The following is a 21795-nucleotide window of genomic DNA, read 5'->3' on the forward strand; positions in this document are numbered from 1 at the left end:
GAACGCTCAAGACCTATTAATGGCTATTTGATAGCGAATGTGCTAAATACCTAGTTAACGTTAGTTGGATAGGTAACGTCGTTATTTCACTAGCACAAAGCTAGTTGAATTGCTTTAGGGAGCTAAATACTCGGCAGTGAATATGATGACATTTGCGTAAAATACGTGTAATGTGAAACTAGCTAGCTAGCTGCATAATTCATTTGTTGACATGACAGAAGTCATTCGTTGGCAAACTAATAGAGCTTAACGTGGTTTACCTCCACCTAATTTGGGAATCCTTCCAATTTTGTTGGTTATTTCTGCTGTCAGGGTTCCAAAGTCCTGTTCATAGGCTTCAAAATCTGAAGACATAGTGAAGTTTGACTGTAAAACAGGTGTCTTCTTGGCTGAAAAGTAGCTGAAGATGAAGCAAAACAACGCTTTCTGCGAAGGCGGGCCGTCACTTCCGTGTTGCGTTACAGAAAATGTTACCCGGTAAGAAAGCAGCAACTGTTAACTAATTCACTGGTTCTTCCAATGAAGTGTCAAAACTTTCTCCATGCGTGGCCAGAAAAAAAATACGTGTACAGAGAAATGAAAGACATCGCATTAACTACAGTTTATGCATTAGCTACACATTTATTTATAGCTTCATCACATTGAAATAGAATAAACCATTTGTTTTTAAGAAGACATCGAACATTTATACAGAATAAAGAATGTTGCTAATCTCTACTAATCCCACATTTTGTCTTTAATGTATCAAAATGTGATACACAATGTATACCTCCCAAGGAGTCCTATTCCAATAAAATACAGCAGAGGGAGCTGCGCGTCTTTAGAAATGTCACATTCTCCGGTTCAACTTTGCAACGTCATCTCTCTGCGACTTGTTGCTGCAACCAGAACAAATATGTAAATGTTCCTTTTCAATCCACTTTAATCGTCGAATTAACGATTGTATATAGACGTATGATGTATGATATGTTGTTGTTTTAGGAAACACAGTTTGACTCAAGAGTATATTTCACCGATGTGTCGTTGAATTAGCAAAATAGAGGGTATCTAGATCAAGCTAGTTGTATGGGCACGTCAGCCAAAAAAAACATACAAATATGTTTTATTGTCACACACCGGATAGGTGCAGGGAAATGTGTTGTTTTTACAGGGTCAACCATAGTAGTATGGCGCCCCTTTAGCAAACCATGGTTACGTGCCTTGCTCAAGGGCACAGACAGATTTGACTTATTGTCGGTTCAGAAAATTAGAATCAGATTCAGTCTACAACGTAAGTAACGTTAGATCGTTTTTCCCGCCATTTCCCTGAATTATCAGCTGACGGATATGAAGCAAGACAATGTTTACAGCACTGAAATTATCAAGCCAACAGGATATATTTGGATTATAGATGTGTAACGTTATGTGCCTTGGAGTTTCACGAGCAAGCTCACAAACATACTGTATATGCAACATGTTGCATCACAGACTGGAATTGTAGCTAAAGTCTGAATAGTTTCTACTTGTCCTCTAGCTAGATATAGACAGTCATTCTACTATCAATCTACAGGGCGCCTTCTCCAGTGAGGAGGAAGGAGCATATGGATGACAAGGCAAAAGAGCGAGGGAAGGAGAAAACGGGTGCCACCAAGGAGAAACCTGAGAAGGACAGGGGCAGGGAGAAGGAGAAGGGACGCAAGCGACGTAGCTCCACTGGGAGCAGCAGGTCAGACACAATATGTTGATGTCCTTTCTCATCTCTCTTACTATTACTGTACCCTTACCATAGCATCTCTTGTTTTTATCAGACAACTTATATCCGCAGTCACTGCTTTCTGATGCCCCACAGTAAGCCCATCTTTCTGTCTTCACTCGGGTCTAAAGTAAGCCCCTCTCCCGGTCTTCACTCAGGTCCAGCTCCAGTAGCAGCTCTGGCTCCAGCTCCGGTTCTTCCAGCGGCTCCAGTTCCTCTGCCTCAAGCCGCTCCGGGTCTTCCAGCTCCCGATCTTCTAGCTCAACCAGCTCCGGGTCGCCCAGTCGCCGCCGCCACGACAACCACCGCCGCTCACGGTCCAAGTATGTGTGTGTAACCGATGTGAAATGGCTAGCTACTTAGTGGTGGTGTGCGCTAAAAGCGTTTCAATCGGTGACGTCACTCGCTCTGAGACCTTGAAGTAGGGGTTCCCCTTGCTCTGCAAGGGCCACGGCTTTTGTGGAGCGATGGGTAGCGATGCTTCGTGGGAGGCAGTTGTTGATGTGTGCAGAGGGTCCCAGGTAGGGGCGAGGGGACAGATGAAAGTTAAACTGTTACATGTGACCTGTAAAGTGTAAAGCAGTTGTCTCCAATCCCAGCCCTGAGTTAAAGTGTGCAGGCTTTTGTTCCACACCAGCACTAAATACTTTCAGTTCACCTAATGGTTTAACATTTAAACCTTCATTAGTTGTTTCAGGTATGTTAGTGCTGGGCTGACAAAAAAAGCCTGCATGCTCTGTAACTCTGCTGGACCAGGGTTTGTGATCATTCCTAAAGCTAATCCAAAAACAGGATTAAGGAGATGTGATCTTGGAAGTGACATCTTTTTTTGAGTGAAGGAATAGAGTAAGACCTCTTCTGTTTGTTCTCTAGATCCAAGTCATCACTGAAAAAGGATGACAAGGAGAGGCGTAAGAGGAGCCCCAGCCCCCGACCAACCAAGGTGTACCTGGGCCGCCTCACCAGAAACGTTGTCAAGGTGAGTCAAAATGACTCACCCAGTGTCCAAGTGTACATGAATACAGTGTATGTGCACATCAATGGGATTCCATATAGCCTATTTGAATGCATTGTTTTTGTCAAGCTGCAGACCGCATGTTGAAGGCATTGGAGGTTTGTTGAAGTAGGGAGCAATATCTTGGGGGTGGGTTTTGACTAAAGTCTCTGCTCTTTTCAGGAACACATCCAGGAGATCTTCAGCTCCTATGGCAAAATCAAGATGATTGACATGCCTGTGGACAGGCTCCGCTCACACCTGTCAAAGGGTTGCGCCTACGTGGAGTTTGAGAATGCCGATGAGGCCGAGAAGGCTCTAAAACACATGGATGGAGGTTGGTGGAGACCAATGGTTCTGGGTGTACATTAGAGGTCGACCGATTATGATTTTTCAACGCCGATACTGATTATTGGAGGACCAAAAAAAGCCAATACCGATTAATCGGACGATTTTTACATTTTATTATTTGTAAATGATGACAATTACAACAATACTGAATGAACACTTATTGTAACTTAATATAATACATCAATAAAATCAATTTAGCCTCAAATAAATAATGAAACATTCAATTTGGTTTAAATAATGCAAAAACAAAGTGTTGGAGAAGAAAGTAAAAGTGCAATATGTGCTATGTAAGAAAGCTAACGTTTCAGTTCCTTGTTCAGAACATGAGAAAATATGAAAGCTGGTGGTTCCTTTTAACATGGGTCTTCAATATTCCCAGGTAAGAAGTTTTAGGTTGTAGTTATTATAGGAATTATAGGACTATTTCTCTCTATACCAATTGTATTTCCTTTAACCTTTTGACTTGGATATTCTTATAGGCACTTTAGTATTGCCAGTGTAACAGTATAGCCACCATCCCTCTCCTCGCTCCTACCTGGGCTCGAAGCAGTGTTACCCATGCAGAGCAAGGGGAACAACTACTCCAAGTCTCAGAGCGAGTGACGTTTGAAACGCTTTTAGTGCGCACCCCGCTAACTAGCTAGCCATTTCACATCGGTTACACGAGCCTATTCTCGGGAGTTGATAGGCTTGAAGTCATAAACAGCTGCTGGCAAATGCACGAAAGTGCTGTTTGAATGAATGCTTACGAGCCTGCTGGTGCCTACCACCGCTCAGTCAGACTGCTCTATCAAATCATAGACTTAGTTATAACATAATAACACACAGAAATACGAACCTTAGGTCATTAATATGGTTGAATCCGGAAACTCATCTCGAAAACAAGATGTTTATTCTTTCAATGAAAGAATATCTTTTATAAGATAAGTTTAATGCCAGCTAGCAACTTACCTTGGCTTTTACTGCATTCGCGTAACAGGCAGGCTCCTCTTGGAGTGCAATGAGAGGCAGGTGGTTAGAGCATTGGACTAGTTAACTGTAAGGTTGCAAGATTGAATCCCAGAGCTGACAAGGTAAAAATCTGTCGTTCTGCCCCTGAACAAGGCATTTAACCCACTGTTCCTAGGCCATCATTGAAAATAAGAATGTGTTCTTAACTGACTTGCCTAGTTAAATAAAGATTAAATAAAGGTGTTCAAAATCAAAAATAAACGGCCAAATCGGTGTCCAAAAATACAGATTTCTGATTGTTATGAAAACTTGAAATCGGCCCTAATTAATTGGCCATTCCGATGAATTGGTCGACCTCTAGTTTGAATGCATTGTAAAAGTCAACTACAGCGCTCTACTCTATTGAACTCTCTGTCTATAACCTATCCTCAGAGTTTTTACCTGAATCATACAATTAGAACATCATTTAAAAATGTACCTCCATTTGTCCTCTGTTGTCTGCAGGTCAGATTGACGGACAGGAGATCACAGCCACTGCCGTGCTGGCTCCTAGGGTAATACGCCCGCCCCCTCGCAGGCCCTCCCCCCCTCGCAGGATGCCCCCACCACCCCCGATGTGGCGACGCACCCCTCCACGCCTGAGGAGAAGGTCAGTCTCCTACTGTGTTAATGTCAATGTGTGTGTGGATGTTTGTCAGTCACAATAATTACATGTTTTACAGTACATTTCTGCATTTATTACACAAATATGTACTTTGTTCCTATTATTTTATTATGGTAACATCTGTATCCTCTGTTCTGAATCCCTGATTACAGAATGAATGGCAGATGATCATGTATCCCCTCAGTTGTAAAGTTAAAGACCTTTGTCATCCCCTTGTTTTCATCCACCTCTCTCTGTTTCCCAAAGGTCTCGGTCACCACGGAGACGCTCTCCGGTTCGCCGCAGGACTCGTTCGCGCTCACCCGGTCGCAGACGCCACCGCTCACGCTCCAGCTCCAATTCCTCCCGGTAGAGCTGCCTGAAACCTCTCACCTCACAGCTACTCTCCTCCCTCCTATCCTTCTCCCACCTTCCCGTTCTCCACTGTAAAAGTATGGCTGTATCCAAAGTTCTACTTAGCTTCCTTTCCTAGTCCTTCCCTCCATGTTCACTGATCTCAGAGGACATTACAGGTGAAAGCATGACAGCCTTTCTCTCGTCATAGTGTATTGTTATTGGTCTATAAGCATCATGTTGAATGCTAGGCTCAATCTGAGGCAAGAGGAGTGAAGTGAGCCCTGCTCTCAAGCCAGGTTTTTTTTGTCCTCAACAGCTGAGTTGTGGCTGACACATTGTGATTACAGAATTCTCGTTTTTTGTTTGCACATAGATTTGTGCGTTTAGTTTTAATATGCAACTGTTACAACTCTTTAGTTGAGCAAGCTTGACATGTGCTGCCTGATGTTTTAATAAAGTTGACTTGTTTTCATCAGGCTCAATCACACCATGCTACAACATTCCATAGTGCCTTGAGTAGTTAGTTAGGCACTTTGCTGCTACACTTGATACAAGCCTCAGAGCATGTTACCTCAATCATTATGCAGAAGTGTAGGCTGTTTTGTGTACCATGTGCATGCACACAAGCGTGAAACACCACTTCCGGTGAGAACTGTAAAGCCACCTCAAATAACTGTTTTACTGTCAATCTATATCCAACATCAAACCCACACACAAAAAAAGGCATGGTTCATTTACCTAAATATTTATACGAAGCTTGAAACACCGTCCACAATATTGCATTTTAATTGTATACACATGGAGAGGAAGAGGGGACACTATCTCATGTTTAGTATATCACTGCAGCAGTTAAAGGTTAAAAAAAAAAATTACAACAATGATCTTATCCAACTGTATAGGAAGGGAAGTTCAGGGTTTGGCCTCCTTGTGCCTCCTGGCTGGGTTTGTCCATCAGGTCTTTGAACCCTAGCTTTCCCGGAGGTTCTTTGGCCATCAGCTGCCTGAAATAGCAGAGGATAGTTTCACATTGGTGATGAGATCAGTCGTGTTTATATCAAGTCATCTCATTCTCAACAGGAAATAAGTACAGCGCCACACTCACTTATCCATCTGGCCTTCAAGGTAGTCCATTGACACATGGAGTTATAATAGCTGCTGTCTTTTAAGCACTTCATGATTTTTTTTAATGCTTTTTATTTTATTTAACTAGGCAAATCAGTTAAGAACAGCAGGTAGTGGTTAGAGCTTTGGGCCAGTAACAGAAAGGTTGCTGGATCGAATCCTCGAGCAGACAAGGTAAAAATCTGTTGTTCTGCCCCTGAACACGGCAGTTAACCCACTGTTCCTCAGTATGCCGTCAATGTAAATAAGAATTTGTTCTTAACTGACTTGCCAAGTTTAATAAAGGTACTGTTTTTTTAAAGAACAAATGCTTATTTACAATGACGGCCAACCCCGGATGACGCTGGGCCAATTGTGCGCCGACCTATGGGACTCCGATTCACGTCCAGATGTGATACAGCCTGGATAGTCTCCAGCAAAGAGATGCAATGTTGCATTGTATTTCAAACACTAGACAGCTACAGGGAGAGCAAAAGCAGTTGAACTTTCATTTCACAGATCTCATACACATGTGCTCAAACACCCCTTTCCCTGGCATTTGAAAAGCAGCCAGCTACAGCTGGAAACCACAGAAGTTATGTGGAGCTGTGCAGTTGCTGGGTTGTCACTAGTTACCACAAAGTCGAAATTGGCTAAATCAAAAAATAAACATATTTGCAGTTTGGTCTTAAGGTTAGGTTTAAAATCCTGATTTTAAGAAGATACATTTTAGATATACAGGGGTGTGGGAAGTGTGTGGCTATATATGATTGTTTGTTTATTTGTTTGGGTAACTTTGAGGAAATGCTTCCATCATTGCATGTCTCCATACAGTGCCTTCGGAAAGTATTCAGACCCCTCGACTTTTCCCACATTTTGTTAAGTTACAGCCTCGTTATAAAATTGATTACATCGTTTGTTCCCCTTGTCAATCTACACACAATGGCCCATAATGACAAAGCAAAAAGGTTTTTATAATTGTTTGCTAATTTATAAAAAATGTCAAACTGAAATATCACATTTACATGAGTATTCAGACTCTTTACTCAGTATTTTGTTGAAACATATTTGGCAGCAATTACAGCATCGTGTCTTCTTGGGTATGACGCTACTAGCTTGGCACACCTGTATTTGGGGGAGTTTCTCCCATTCTTCTCTGCAGATCCTCTCAAGCTCTGTCAGGTTGGATAGGGAGTGTTGCTCCACAGCTATTTACAGGTCTCTCCAGAGATGTTCGATTGGGTTCAAGTCGGCTCTGGCTGGGCAACTCAAGGACATTCAGAGACTTGTCCCAAAGCCACTCCTGCGTTGTCTTGGTTGTGTGTTTAGGGTTGTTGTCCTGTTGGAATGTGAACCTTTGCCCTAGTGTGAGGTCCTGAGTGCTCTGGAGCAGGTTTTCATGAAGGATCTATCTGTACTTTGCTCCGTTCATCTTTCCCTTGATCCTGACTAGTCTCCCAGTCCCTGCCACTGAAAGACATCTCTAAAGCATGATGCCACCACCATACTTCACCGTGGGGATGGTGTCAGGTTTCCTCCAGATGTGACGCTTGGCATTCAGGCCAAAGAATTCAAACTTGATTTCTTCAGACCAGAGAATCCTATTTCTCATGATCAGAGTCCTGTAGGTGCTTTTTGGCAAACTCCAAGCGGACTGCCTTGTGCCTTTAACTGAGTGGCTTCCGTCAGGCCTGATTGGTGGAGTTCTGCAGAGATGGTTGTCCTTCTGGAAGGTTCTCCCATCTCCACAGTGGAACTCTGGAGCTCTGTCAGTGTGACCATCAGGTTCTTGGTCAAGGCCCTTCTCTAGGAAAATACTTTTTCCATTTAAGAATTATGGAGGCCACTGTGTTCTTGGGGACCTTCAATGCTGCAGATATGTGTATAGTACCCTTCCCCAGATCTGTGCCTGATCTGTTTTTTTTTTTACTCTTTGCTTTGTCATTATGGGGTATTGTGTGTAGATTGATGAGGAAAATGTTTCATTTAATTCATTTTAGAATAAAGCTGTAATGTAGGAAAATGTGGAAAAGGGGAAGGGTCTGAATAATTTCCAAATGCACTGTATACATAGATAGGCTGGATGTAATGAAATTATACTAATAGTTTAGCACACAACTTGGATTTGTAGGTGTCTGTAAAACAAGAGATTCTGAAGATTAAACTGAAATCTCAAGCTAGCAAAATTTCTCAAAGTAAATAAGGTGTCTGTTTTTTGTATTGAATATATTTTCATAAAATTCTAAAAATCTGTTTTCACTTTGTCAGTATGGGGTATTCTGTGTAGATTGTTTAGGATTTTTTTGTTTATTTAATCCACTTTAGAAGAAGGCTGTGCTGTAACAAAATGTGGAAAAAGTCAAGGGGTCTGAATACTTCCCGAAGGCACTGTAGGTGGGGTTTAGCCATAATTATGACTATGGCAACTAGTGACGATCCAGTTGCTGCGCACGTCACGAAGCTATTGCTGGCTAAATATACATTTTGAATGTATAATTCAACTTCCGTATGTTTGTACAATTTTAAGTTATTCAAATAATAATTACAAATACATTTTTAAAAAGCTATTGCTTGAACCAACGAGTCTGTTGCTCAACCACAAGTGGTAAATTTTTCTTACCAAAATTATCCAAATGAAATTATCCTTTGTCGGGAGTACAGGGCCGAAAAAACTTACTGCTGAAGTGCATACTGTAGCGGTCGAGACAAAAAATGAACAAGACCTTCACCAATATGTCATGCAAGCCTGCGGTATATTTGAAGCGCCGCATAGTTTTGTCGTAGACAAACGTTCTAAGCTAGACATGAATAATCAACCCATAACATCGATTACGTTTTCGACAATCTGTTAACTTTTAAAGAGACAGAAACAAAGTTTAGACATTCTGTGACAGAAATAAGTAAAAGTACGAGCCAGCTACAGTCTGCTGTCAAATCTTTAACAGTGAAATAGTTTATTTTGTCTAAGGTGCACAATATAGTCCTCATAAAAACGGCTACATGTTGGCTGTCACCGTCAGAAAGAAAAATTACACAGGTAGTCAGAAATTGTTTCATGATCATCATACCACTGGAGGTCTCACTGCAACTGCAGAAGGGATGAGTCTGGGTAAAAGGAGGGGATGACAGACTTGAGATAATGCAGTTAGCAAGACTTCGTAGCCTAATAGAGCTGTAGTCAGGAGAGAGAGACTTGCCAAACCTTCAAATCGTCCAAGCTGATTTATCATAGGCCATTAATTATTAGCATTTTTTTTTAAATTTTGAGTAAAATACAAGGTCACAATTTGATTGTTGCTTTATCCTAGTTAACGTGCTTTGTATTGAAGTCTTTCGGAATTGGGGGTGGAGATCAAACGGTGACTATGGCCTCGGAGTCGGAGACGAATAAACGGCTCTTGCTAGATGTCCTGACCAGACCTGGAAACGATGCATGTGCGGATTGTGGCAATGCAGGTAGGAAACGAACTGTTAATAAAAGAGGGGCGCCAAATATTTTACCGGTCCCTGTTCATGTGCTCATGAGCGACGCGCGAGGTCTCATCATCCTAGTAGATAATGCACCTGCCATTGAATCTTGAATAGCCTATTGTTTTCTGTTACCATTGTCGATGTGACAGCTTGTCAGTCAGTGCTCTCCTTATCTGATGTCTATATTTTATTTAACAGCATTAGGCCTAATTCTACTGCACTAAAAACAAAAGGTGTGGAAACAGAAAATAATATGAATTGCTCTCGAGACACACCTTATATTAGACTGGCAGCCAGCGCCAATCGAGGGGCTGGACTATGGACCTTGTAAAGCTGTAGGCTATATGGAGAACTGCCAAATGTATTGAGACATGCAGACCCGGTAAACAAAAGTCCTATACTTCACTGAGTACCTTCCATCATGTGGTTAAATTGATTACATGTGTGGTGTTGCTGAGTCATCCCTGTCCTGTTTGTCACCTGTTATTGCCGTTTGGAGTGTTTGTGGTGGCTAGTAGTCATTGTGTGACATCAATATAAATCGCTCTGGATTAGAGCATCTGCTAAATGACTAAAATGTACAATCCTCAGTGTGTCTCTGTGTGTGTGTCTTCAGTGTTTGGGGTGTATGTAATGGGTGTTGCTCAATCTTGTCTGTCAGCATGCAACAACCTTCTGAGAGTGCATTTTTGTATTGCGGATGGTAATTTCAATTTGGCTTTACAGTAACTATTGTCACATCCCTCCCCGGCCCCTCACCACCACTTCTGCATTATAGGACTTCCTCTCTTCTTCCCCTTCTCATCTCACAGTGATAAAAGTGAGCTGGTGGGGAGGTTCCAGGATGGGACTGATGCCCAGTGCTGGTGCTCTGCCCACCCAGGATTTCTTGGCAGTGGCACCATGTCTATAGGTGACATGAGGAATGATCATAAACACATACTTTCACTGCTGGCAGTCTGTGCTGCATTTCTTCATTACGACTTTGTGATGCAGATGTCAAATAACGCATATAGATAGTAAGTCTCACCTCGCAGCGTTCACTCCTTTATGACTAATGTGTTTGTGGTGGTGATAAACGTTTCAGTTTCTCAGTTCAGGTTTTTATTATAGTTGAAAATGTGTGATCAGAGAAATATTTGGCAACCACAGATCAAAAATAAGTGTTTTGTTCAATGAAGAAGTAGTGTATTTCATTGGAAAAGGGCTTACCAAGAAAAACTTCCAAAATGACTAATTCGAGGTAGAAATAAGTTGGAACACAAAAGCAGAAATTGATTTCCTTTAGCTCACTTTAATCCATATAGTGTATTCCACTGTTTAATGCAGGCTAATTTGCACCAGTGATGTTTCACTACCAAATGATTAGTCATCTGCTCCCACACATTGATGTCACACAGTATTATGCCAATGTTCAGAATGTCTCCGCTGCGTGAAATAGTGATATAAAGCAAGGTCAGATATTTCATCCCCAAGACTAGTAGTTAAATTTACAATTACTAAGTAGAGTAATCTGATCCTAGATCTGTAGTTAGGGACTACTTCTGCCTCAATGTGTTTCTAAATGTACTGTACACTGAACAAAAATATGAATGCAACATGTAATGTGTTGGTCCTATGTTTCATGTGCTGAAATAAAAGATCCCAAAATTTTCCATACACACAAAAAGTTTATTTCTCTCAAATTTGTTTACATCCATGTTAGTCAGCATTTATCTTTTGCCAAGATAATCCATTTACCTAACAGGTGTGGCATATCAAGAAGCTAATTGAACAGCACGATCATTACACAGGTGCACCTTGTGCTGGGGACAATAAAAGGACATTCTCAAATGTGTGGTTTCGTTATACAACACAATGCCACAGATGTCTCAAGTTGAGGGAGAGTGCAATTGGCATGCAGACTACAGGACTGTCCACCATAGCTGTTGCAAGAGAATGTAATGTTAATTTAAGCCGCCTACAACGTCGTTTTAGAGAATTTGGCAGTATTTCCAACTGGCCTAACAAACAATGCGTAACCACGCCTGCCCAGGACCTCCACATCTGGCTACTTCACCTGCGGGATCATCTGACCAGCCACCCGGACAGCTGATGAAACTTTGGGTTTGCACAATCAAAGAATTTCTGCACAAACTGTCAGAAACCGTCTCAGGGAAGCTCATCTGGGTCTTGAATAATTTTGCATGCCCAATTTTTCAGTTTTTGATTTGTTAAAAAAGTTTGAAATATCCAATAAATGTCGTTCCACTTCATGATTGTGTCCCACTTGTTGTTGATTCTTCACAAAAAAATACAGTTTTATATCTTTATGTTTGAAGCCTAAAATGTGGCAAAAGGTCGCAAAATTCAAGGGGGCCGAATACTTTCGCAAGGCACTGTAGCTTGGCATTTCCTCCCAAATATGTTCTCACTCGCCTATAGTATGCAACCCAGACTTGCTAAAAGCCCTGAGGGATGCCAACTTTAATCTTTGGCATTCTCTAGGGTTCAGGACCTTTTCAGACCTGTTTCATCAGAAAACCAACTCTGTGGTGAATTCAATGTGCCAAGATCCGTTTTTGTAAATAATATCTTCAAATTAGACAAATCATTTCCTAATTTACTTCCAAGGGGAGGTTTAGAGCTCAGCTGAATGAAGTTGAGACCCTTCTTGTCACAGCACAATCCATCAAAGGCAAAATCTCATATCTATAGGCTCCTTTCTGAGAAAGGAGGCTCCTCCTTTACTCCTTTGAAAATAATCTCTGAAAAGGACCTTTGTCTGACTATCAGTGATGAGTTATGGGTGGATGTTTGCGACAGGGTATACTGCTCCTCTACTAATGTAACAAATTAAAGAATCTAATTACACTAATTTTATTACACCCCAGTGAGACTCCATAGAATGAATACAGACATTTCTCCTGACTGAAAAGATGTACCTCTGAAAGGGGAACCTATATGCATATATTTTAGAGTTGAAGAGAGATTACCAGATTTTGGCAACCTATACATACTGCTGCACAGAAAATACTTGATGTACAGTTTGATATGACCCTGTGTATCTATCTTCTTAATGCCCAGCAGGACTTTGTTCTTGATCCTGACAGAGAAAATGTGTTTATTACGATCACATACTTTGCTAAGAAATGTATTCTTCTATTGTGGGCTTCTAATACTTCTCCTACATTTAAAATGTGGATTGACCAGATTGTTGACTTTATTACTCTTGAAAAGCTGACTTATGACCTCCACAAAAGCCCAAGTTTGATAGACTCTGGTCTCCACTACTCAACTATATTTCAAATTGGACAGAGTGAATGGGGTGATTAGGGAAATAAGCAGATACATGTTGTGTAAAAAACTAATGATTTGCTCGTCGTCTCAGCTAAGGCTGGAAATAGCTAATAGGAACGCTAATAGTGCTGCAGCAAGTTTGTTTGTTTTGTTTTATATTTGATTTGATTATTTATGTCTGCCACGTGTGAATGTGGAATGTGTTTTTGTCGGTTGATTGAAAACAAGAAACGTAATAAATCTTTAAATTGTAAAAAAATATCTGGTTTTGCTTTGTCATTATGGGGTGTTGTGTGTAGATTGATGAGAAGAAACAACAACAATTTAAGCAATGTTAGAATAAGGATGTAACATAACAAAATGTGGAAAAAGTCAAGGGGTCTGAGTACTTTCCAAATGCACTGTAGAAGCAGTGGTCCACTGAATGTCTTACATCTTCACCAGGTTGGTGGAACATTCATTTAATGTTTGCCGCTGATTGCAACTGCATATTCCCTGACGCGGTGTAGTACTCCGAGGAGCGAAGGCCCCAAGGTTGGTCCTGGCAGTAACAGGCTGTTAAGGGATTGCATGAGGCATGAGTGATAAGAGTTGGAGGTAGTCCTCAATGGTGTTGGTACCTTCTCTGGAGGGATGCGGTCAGTTGGTTATTTTTGGCAAGGGCAAGCCGGTCTGCTGGGAAGGTATCGCTTATTTGGAAAGACTGTCCTGGATGTTAGGCCGAGGTTAGCTCGAACGATACCGTGGAGCCCTGAAAGGTTTCGACCTCTTGTCTCACGCTCTGCAGTGTTAGTTGTTTAGCCTCACCCTGTAGCTGGAGATGGCAGGCAGCTGGTTGTAGGAGAATGGTTCTCTCAGATCAATCATCGAGGATTGCATAGGTGTCAATGGATCTTTCTTTGTTGTGGAGGGTTACCTTGACTAGTTTAAGGATAACTCTGTAACAGGGGAGTTGACCAGGCAGGTTTTGTTACTTGGATGCTGGTTGACCTCGCATAGAATTTGTAGGTGTTTGGTAGTTTGCAGATAGGTCGGGGGCACTACAGGCTGAGGATCGGCAAGAGGAAGCTGGGCTGGAGCCTGTTTGTGAGCCTTGGCTGGAGTCTATGGAGGAGGCTGGAGAGGAGCTTGCTGAGGATGCTGGAGTGGAGCCTGTGGGGGCTGGAATGGAGCCTGTGGGGGCTGGAATGGAGCCTGTGGAGGCTGGAGTAGAGCCTGAGGCTGGAATAGAGCTTTCCGAGGAGGCTGGGGTAGAGCCTGTGGAGGCTGGGGTAGAGCCTGTGGAGGCTGGAGTAGAGCTTTCCGAGGAGGCTGGAGTAGAGCCAGGGTGCGTTGGAGTGCCCCATCGTCTTCGGGCCTCTGTTTGCCATTTGGGGATGGCTCCTGGGCCTCCTTCAGCTTGGCTGATGTACTCAACCTCATATTCTTGGAGGTGAGCAGGCTGTTGGACCATGCGTCCAGAGCGCATGGTCCAACAGGCGCCGACAGAGATGGCCGCCTCGCTTCGCGTTCCTAGGAAACTATGCAGTTTTTTGTTTTTTTACGTGTTATTTCTTACACTAGTACCCCAGGTCATCTTAGGTTTCATTACATACAGCCGAGAAGAACTACTGAATATAAGATCAGCGTCAACTCACCATCAGTACGACCAAGAATATGTTTTTCGCGATGCGGATCCTGTGTTCTGCCTTACAACCAGTGTAACGGAGTGGATTACATGCAGCGGCCCGAAAAAACGACTCAGAAAAAGAGGGAAATGAAGCGGTCTTCTGGTCAGACTCCGGAGACGGCACATCGTGCACCACTCCCTAGCATTCTTCTCGCCAATGTCCAGTCTCTTGACAACAAGGTTGATGAAATCCGAGCAAGGGTAGCATTCCAGAGGGACATCAGAGACTGCAACGTTCTCTGCTTCACGGAAACATGGCTAACCGGAGAGACGCTATCCGAAGCGGTGCAGCCAGCGGGTTTCTCCACGCATCGCGCCGACAGAAACAAACATCTTTCTGGTAAGAAGAGGGGCGGGGGCGTATGCCTTATGACTAACGTGACATGGTGTGATGACAGAAACATACAGGAACTCAAATCCTTCTGTTCACCTGTTTTAGAATTCCTCACAATCAAATGTAGACCGCATTATCTACCAAGAGAATTCTCTTCGATTATAATCACAGCCGTATATATCCCCCCCCAAGCAGACACATCGATGGCTCTGAACGAACTTTATTTAACTCTCTGCAAACTGGAAACGATTTATCCGGAGGCTGCATTCATTGTAGCTGGGGATTTTAACAAGGCTAATCTGAAAACAAGACTCCCTAAATTTTATCAGCATATCGATTGCGCAACCAGGGGTGGAAAGACCCTGGATCATTGTTACTCTAACTTCCGCGACGCATATAAGGCCCTGCCCCGCCCCCTTTCGGAAAAGCTGACCACGACTCCATTTTGTTGATCCCTGCCTACAGACAGAAACTAAAACAAGAGGCTCCCACGCTGAGGTCTGTCCAACGCTGGTCCGACCAAGCTGACTCCACACTCCAAGACTGCTTCCATCACGTGGACTGGGAGATGTTTCGTATTGCGTCAGACAACAACATTGACGAATACGCTGATTCGGTGTGCGAGTTCATTAGAACGTGCGTTGAAGATGTCGTTCCCATAGCAACGATTAAAACATTCCCTAACCAGAAACCTTGGATTGATGGCAGCATTCGTGTGAAACTGAAGGCACGAACCACTGCTTTTAATCAGGGCAAGGTGTCTGGTAACATGGCTGAATACAAACAGTGCAGCTATTCCCTCCGCAAGGTTATCAAACAAGCTAAGCGCCAGTACAGAGACAAAGTAGAATCTCAATTCAACGGCTCAGACACAAGAGGCATGTGGCAGGGTCTACAGTCAATCACGGACTACAGGAAGAAACCCAGCCCAGTCACGGACCAGGATGTCTTGCTCCCAGGCAGACTAAATAACTTTTTTGCCCGCTTTGAGGACAATACAGTGCCACTGACACGGCCTGCAATGAAAACATGCGGTCTCTCCTTCACTGCAGCCGAAGTGAGTAAGACATTTAAACGTGTTAACCCTCGCAAGGCTGCAGGCCCAGACGGCATCCCCAGCCGCGCCCTCAGAGCATGCGCAGACCAGCTGGCCGGTGTGTTTACGGACATATTCAATCAATCCCTATACCAGTCTGCTGTTCCCACATGCTTCAAGAGGGCCACCATTGTTCCTGTTCCCAAGAAAGCTAAGGTAACTGAGCTAAACGACTACCGCCCCGTAGCACTCACATCCGTCATCATGAAGTGCTTTGAGAGACTAGTCAAGGACCATATCACCTCCACCCTACCTGACACCCTAGACCCACTCCAATTTGCTTACCGCCCAAATAGGTCCACAGACGATGCAATCTCAACCACACTGCACACTGCCCTAACCCATCTGGACAAGAGGAATACCTATGTGAGAATGCTGTTCATCGACTACAGCTCGACGACACAACAGTGGTAGGCTTGATTACCAATAACGACGAGACGACCTACAGGGAGGAGGTGAGGGCCCTCGGAGTGTGGTGTCAGGAAAATAACCTCACACTCAACGTCAACAAAACTAAGGAGATGATTGTGGACTTCAGGAAACAGCAGAGGGAACACCCCCCCATCCACATCGATGGAACAGTAGTGGAGAGGGTAGCAAGTTTTAAGTTCCTCGGCATACACATCACAGACAAACTGAATTGGTCCACTCACACAGACAGCATCGTGAGGAAGGCGCAGCAGCGCCTCTTCAACCTCAGGAGGCTGAAGAAATTCGGCTTGTCACCAAAAGCACTCACAAACTTCTACAGATGCACAATCGAGAGCATCCTGGCGGGCTGTATCACCGCCTGGTATGGCAACTGCACCGCCCTCAACCGTAAGGCTCTCCAGAGGGTAGTGAGGTCTGCACAACGCATCACCGGGGCAAACTACCTGCCCTCCAGGACACCTACACCACCCGATGCTACAGGAAGGCCATAAAGATCATCAAGGACATCAACCACCCGAGCCACTGCCTGTTCACCCCGCTGTCATCCAGAAGGCGAGGTCAGTACAGGTGCATCAAAGCTGGGACCGAGAGACAGAAAAACTGCTTTTCAATCTCAAGGCCATCAGACTGTTAAACAGCCACCACTAACACTGAGTGGCTACTGCCAACACACTGTCAATGACACTGACTCTACTCCAGCCACTTTAATAATGGGAATTGATGGGAAATGATGTAAATATATCACTAGCCACTTTAAACAATGCTACCTTATATAATGTTACTACATTATTAATCTCATATGCATACGTAGATACTGTACTCTATATCATCGACTGCATCCTTATGTAATACATGTATCACTAGCCACTTTAACTATGCCACTTGGTTTACATACTCATCTCATATGTATATACTGTACTCGATATCATCTACTGTATCTTGCCTATGCTGCTCTGTACCATCACTCATTCATATATCCTTATGTACATATTCTTTATCCCCTTACACTGTGTATAAGACAGTAGTTTTTTTGGAATTGTTAGTTAGATTACTTGTTCGTTATTACTGCATTGTCGGAACTAGAAGCACAAGCATTTCGCTACACTCGCATTAACATCTGCTAACCATGTGTATGTGACAAATAAAATTTGATTTGATTTGATTTGGAAACGCCAGGAATAGGATTGTCAGGTTGTTCTTCTTTCATGGCCGCAATTGAATCCGACTCGAAGGACCATAAAGAAAAGCACTAGCCTAGGGTGGACTGTAAGTTAGGTTCAATGTTGCTGCCACTATGGGGCTTCGGTCAACATGTAATGAGATGGAGATGATCGGACGGACGGACGGACGGGGGATTCTGTTGGCTTGTAAGGCCGGTTGGTAGGGATAGGAAGGATGTGGTGGTCTAGGAGCAGATACAAAAAATACCTATCAGGGTCAAATCAACATAAAAGTGCATGAATGAAGAAGTAGGTCCGGGAGAATAAACAGGAAAGAAATGGGCATAACGGTCAAATGTAATAAACTTAGAAAACTGCCAAACATTAACAAGAACAAAGGGAGCACATGGCACACAAACTGAGAGCATGAATAGCATCAAAAAGGTGTACAACAGACGAGAGCAATTGGCAGCATAATATATACTGTATTTAGCAATTGCACTTACATATGTGTCCGACCATCTCTTTTCAAAATTGTGTTTTCTACGTTGGATAAAAGTACAGATTCTGAGCTTTACATTTGTATACAATACACTGCAGTTGAGGAACAATGGGAAATTAATGCTGCATTGAAAGTTGATAAACTTGTAACCCCACTTTTGAGAAAATGGACCTTGAATGTTTTGGTACACCTACTGGAGAGGGTTTCTTTGCCTACACCCATTCAGCATCGTTCACACCCTCTTAAGCCTTAGCCCCACCCATCCCTTTAAGGATTCACATGTGAGGCCATGTGCTAAACAGAGTGAGTAAGTAAACAACAAGTGTAGTAAACAACCAAAAATTTCAAGACTAAAAGTGGTGAAAGTAGTAGCCTACAATAAGGAAAAACTCCAGGTAAAAATGCACTTAATCTAGTCCTATATCCTAATCTGACTTTGGTGCAGGTCATGTTGTTCTTCACATTACTGTCTCAGGTAAACACACAGTAATCAAATCAAAATGTATTTGTCACATGCACCGGATACAGGAGGTGTTTTCATTGTAGCAATATCAAAAATAGAAAGTGCCCAGATACATTTTTTATATTTTTATAAATATTTTAATTCTTAGATGTTCACATGTTCACATGTTCATGAAATACAATAGATGGTCATATCACCCCCAGACACAACTGGTTCATCTGAACTGTTTCCCATTGGTCTTGGTCAATAGCTGCCAAAAATGTATGATGAACAGTTTCTTATGTTCTCCTGTGAAGTTGTGATGCCTGTCAGAAAACGGGGCATATGCTGCATAAACACTACTACGTAATACATAAGGCTCCTACTGATTATTTCACTCACAGAAGGGAAGGAAGAGAATGTCACCCGTGGAAACCTGGAACATCTGGCTTCGTCATCAGAGGATGTGTTGTGGTCAGGCGGAAAGGGGCTGAGGAGTGGGGATTTGGGAGTGACAACCGGTGTAGTGGGAAGGGGCGTGGCCTAGACCAATTTGGAGCAATTAGTTCATCTGCAGGGGAGTGGTCTTCAATACAATTCCATCCATTATTATGAGCCATTCTCCCTTCACCAGCCTCCTCTGGTGCATACACACGCACACAAGGGGAATCCAAAGTGTGTTAACGGTGGTGTTTTTCACACCGATATTAACAGTCATGTCATGTGGATGACCATTTCCATTGAGGGAAATCCCAGTGACAAAAGCCAATGTGTTCTGTGTTGTTGATCAGTCAGGGCATTCTCCTGGGTGGTGTCTCTGCTCTGCTCTCTGATTCACATACCTAGTGACCCCCCTGTCGAGTGGCCTGTTCTGATGCGGAGTGTTTCCATAGAGATGGAGTCATTGTTTATGGACACGAGGCCACACCCTGATTACATATCGTGGGATGCCGGAGCGCAAGGATACAATGGAGAAATGGCACAAAGTCCACACAAAGCAGGGCCCACAACCTCTATCTCTCTCTTTCCTCCTCCCAATTTCTGTATGTGTGTGAGAGATGAACACAAAGAATGTGGGTTTGGAAGAGCCTTCCCTATGTTTGGGTGAATGTGGTTTGTTAGAACTGGATGTCAGACCTGGGTTAGCTGCTGAGAGGGTGGTCCCACCAGCCATGCAAACTGTGGTTACATTATGAGAGGTTCCAGTAGCTCAGGAACTATTAGACTGAGTAGAAGCATTGAGCTGAAGCAAGCTGAAACGATATTGAAGTTTATACGTTTAGCCCAAACAGCAGTTTTGGACGGACACACACATTTAAACATAATAGGTATTAGCTGATTAGGCTATGTTCATGGTGTTTTTAAAGGCTTTCAAAGGTCTATGCAATTCCTGGATGAATGCTCTCTTTAGAGTCAATGCATTAGGTCATTCAGTCAGACAATTTCTCTCTCAGAATCGCGTGTGCGTGCATGCGTGTGTGTTTGAATGGAGGTCGACAGATTAATCTGCATGGCCGATTAATTAGGGCCCGATTTTAAATTGTCATAACAATCGGTAATCGGCCTTTTTGGATGCCGATTATGGCCGATTACATTGCAATCCACGAGGAGATTGCGTGGCAGGCTGACCACCTGTTACGTGAGTGCAGCATCAAAAGTACCTTGTGGCTGCAAGGAGCTAAGGTAAGTTGCTAGCTAGCATTAAACTTATCTTATAAAAAACAATCAATCTTCACATAATCACTAGTTAACGACACATGGTTGATGATGATATTACTAGGTTATCTAGCTTGTTCTGCGTTCCATATAATCAATGCGGTGCCTGTTAATTTATCATCGAATCACAGCCCACTTCAACTTCGCCAAACAGGTGATGATTTCACAAAAGCGCATTCGCGAAAATAGCACAATCGTTGCACAAATGTAGCTAACCATAAACAAAAATGCCTTTCTTAAAATCAAGACACAAGTATATATTTTTAAACCTGCATATGTAGTTCAAAGAAATTCATGTTAGCAGGAAATATTAACTAGGGAAATTGTGTCACTTCTCTTGCCTACATTGCAAGCAGAGTCAGGGTATATGCAGCAGTTTGGGCCGCCTGGCTCGTTGCGAACTGTGTGAAGACAATTTCTTCCAAACAAAGACCGTAATTAATTTGCCAGAATTTTATATAATTATGACATAATATTGAAGGTTGTGCAATGTAACAGTAATATTTAGACTTAGGGTTGCCACCCATTTCAATAAAATACGGAACGGTTCCGTATTTCACTGAAAGAATAAATGTTTTGTTTTCGAAATGATAGTTTCTGCGTTTTACCGTACTAATGACCAAAGGCTCTTATTTCTGTGTGTTTATTATATTATAATTAAGGATATGATTTGATATTTGATAGAGTAGTCTGACTGAGCGGTGATAGGCAGCAGCAGACTCGTAAGCATTCATTCAAACAACACTTTACTGCGTTTGCCAGTAGCTCATAGCAATGCTTGAAGCACAGCGCTGTTTATGACTTTAAGCCCATCAACTCCCCAGATTAGGCTGGCAATACAATAGTGCCTATAAGAACATCCAATAGTCAAAGGTGTATGAAATACAAATGGTATAGAGAGAAATAGTCCTATAATTCCTATAATAACTACAACCTAAAACTTCTTAACTGAATATCACCAGGTTTCATAATTTCTCATGTTCTGAGCAAGGAACTTACATGTTAGCTTTTTTACATGGCACATATTGCACTTTTACTTTCTTCTCCAACATTGTGTTTTTGCATTATTTAAACCAAATTGAACATGTTTCATTATATATTTGAGACCAAATAGTTTTTATTTATGTATTATATTAAGTTAAAATAAAAGTGTTCATTGTTCATTCAGTATTGTTGTAATTGTCATTATTACAAATATATATATATATATATATATATATATAAAAATCAGCCGATTTAATCGGTATTGGCTTTTTTTGGCCCTCCAATAATCGGTATCGGTATCGGCGTTGAAAAATCATGATCGGTCGACCTCTAATCTTAATGCTGTGTCTAAAAAATTCCCAAGTGCATGTTCATATTCATGTTTGTGGCTGATACAATGCAGTCTATTCCTTCCATAGCAAAGTGTTCTCTGCAGAGTTCATGTGTTTGTCTGCCAGATCTCTGTAGTGGCTGTGTGTGTTTGTGTGTGTGCGTGGATGCGTGTAATAGACTAGCAATGGCCTGGTGTTCTGATGAACAGTGCTTTAATACTGTCTGTGGATTTTTATCAGTGAATATCT

At 42.5% G+C, this 21795-nt stretch overlaps 3 protein-coding genes and 1 long non-coding RNA gene across 10 annotated transcripts in view; 2 read left to right on the forward strand and 2 right to left on the reverse strand.

Moving 5' to 3' along the window:
- The window catches only part of vti1a (vesicle transport through interaction with t-SNAREs 1A), a 187038-nt gene extending 186646 nt beyond the window's left edge, over positions 1-392 (reverse strand). For all 4 annotated transcript variants that reach the window (XM_042305443.1, XM_042305445.1, XM_042305442.1 and 1 more), the window contains exon 1: positions 261-392. In XM_042305443.1, coding sequence (XP_042161377.1) covers positions 261-354 — 94 coding nt within the window. In that variant the 5' untranslated portion in view covers positions 355-392. The remainder of the gene's footprint in view (positions 1-260) is intronic.
- On the forward strand, positions 344-5500 carry LOC112223529 (RNA-binding protein with serine-rich domain 1-like). Of its 3 annotated transcripts, none has more exons than XM_042305440.1 (7): positions 344-477; positions 1550-1705; positions 1891-2055; positions 2606-2711; positions 2910-3063; positions 4533-4677; positions 4939-5500. In XM_042305440.1, the coding sequence occupies exons 1-7, from the start codon at positions 407-409 to the stop codon at positions 5042-5044; spliced, it is 903 nt and encodes a 300-aa protein (XP_042161374.1). In that variant the 5' UTR covers positions 344-406; the 3' UTR covers positions 5045-5500. The 3 variants fall into 3 exon arrangements, with proteins under 3 accessions (XP_042161374.1, XP_024242364.2, XP_042161375.1); XM_024386596.2 differs by lacking the exon at positions 344-477 and adding an exon at positions 830-897; XM_042305441.1 differs by lacking the exon at positions 344-477 and adding an exon at positions 936-1270.
- A 296-nt stretch (positions 5501-5796) lies between these two features.
- On the reverse strand, positions 5797-8916 carry LOC112250869. Its single transcript, XR_002953585.2, has 2 exons — positions 8750-8916; positions 5797-6029 (listed from the first exon to the last, which is right to left on the reverse strand). It is a non-coding gene; the product is annotated as an uncharacterized LOC112250869 (long non-coding RNA).
- Positions 8917-8943: 27 nt separating this feature from the next.
- LOC112223528 (arf-GAP with dual PH domain-containing protein 1) overlaps positions 8944-21795 on the forward strand; it is a 32093-nt gene continuing 19241 nt past the window's right edge. For both annotated transcript variants that reach the window (XM_024386594.2, XM_024386595.2), the window contains exon 1: positions 8944-9585. In XM_024386594.2, coding sequence (XP_024242362.1) covers positions 9495-9585 — 91 coding nt within the window. In that variant the 5' untranslated portion in view covers positions 8944-9494. The remainder of the gene's footprint in view (positions 9586-21795) is intronic.

Source organism: Oncorhynchus tshawytscha, linkage group LG24, assembly GCF_018296145.1.
Source record: "Oncorhynchus tshawytscha isolate Ot180627B linkage group LG24, Otsh_v2.0, whole genome shotgun sequence".
NCBI classification, from domain to species: Eukaryota; Metazoa; Chordata; class Actinopteri; order Salmoniformes; family Salmonidae; genus Oncorhynchus; species Oncorhynchus tshawytscha.

Bases quoted from the DNA above. Each gene is read 5' to 3' on its own strand.
- LOC112223529 (XM_042305440.1), top strand. From the start codon at position 407: ATGAAGCAAAACAACGCTTTCTGCGAAGGCGGGCCGTCACTTCCGTGT. The intron at 1,706-1,890 runs GTCAGACACAAT...GTCTTCACTCAG, and splicing joins AGCTCCACTGGGAGCAGCAG to GTCCAGCTCCAGTAGCAGCT. The intron at 4,678-4,938 runs GTCAGTCTCCTA...TGTTTCCCAAAG, and splicing joins CCTCCACGCCTGAGGAGAAG to GTCTCGGTCACCACGGAGAC.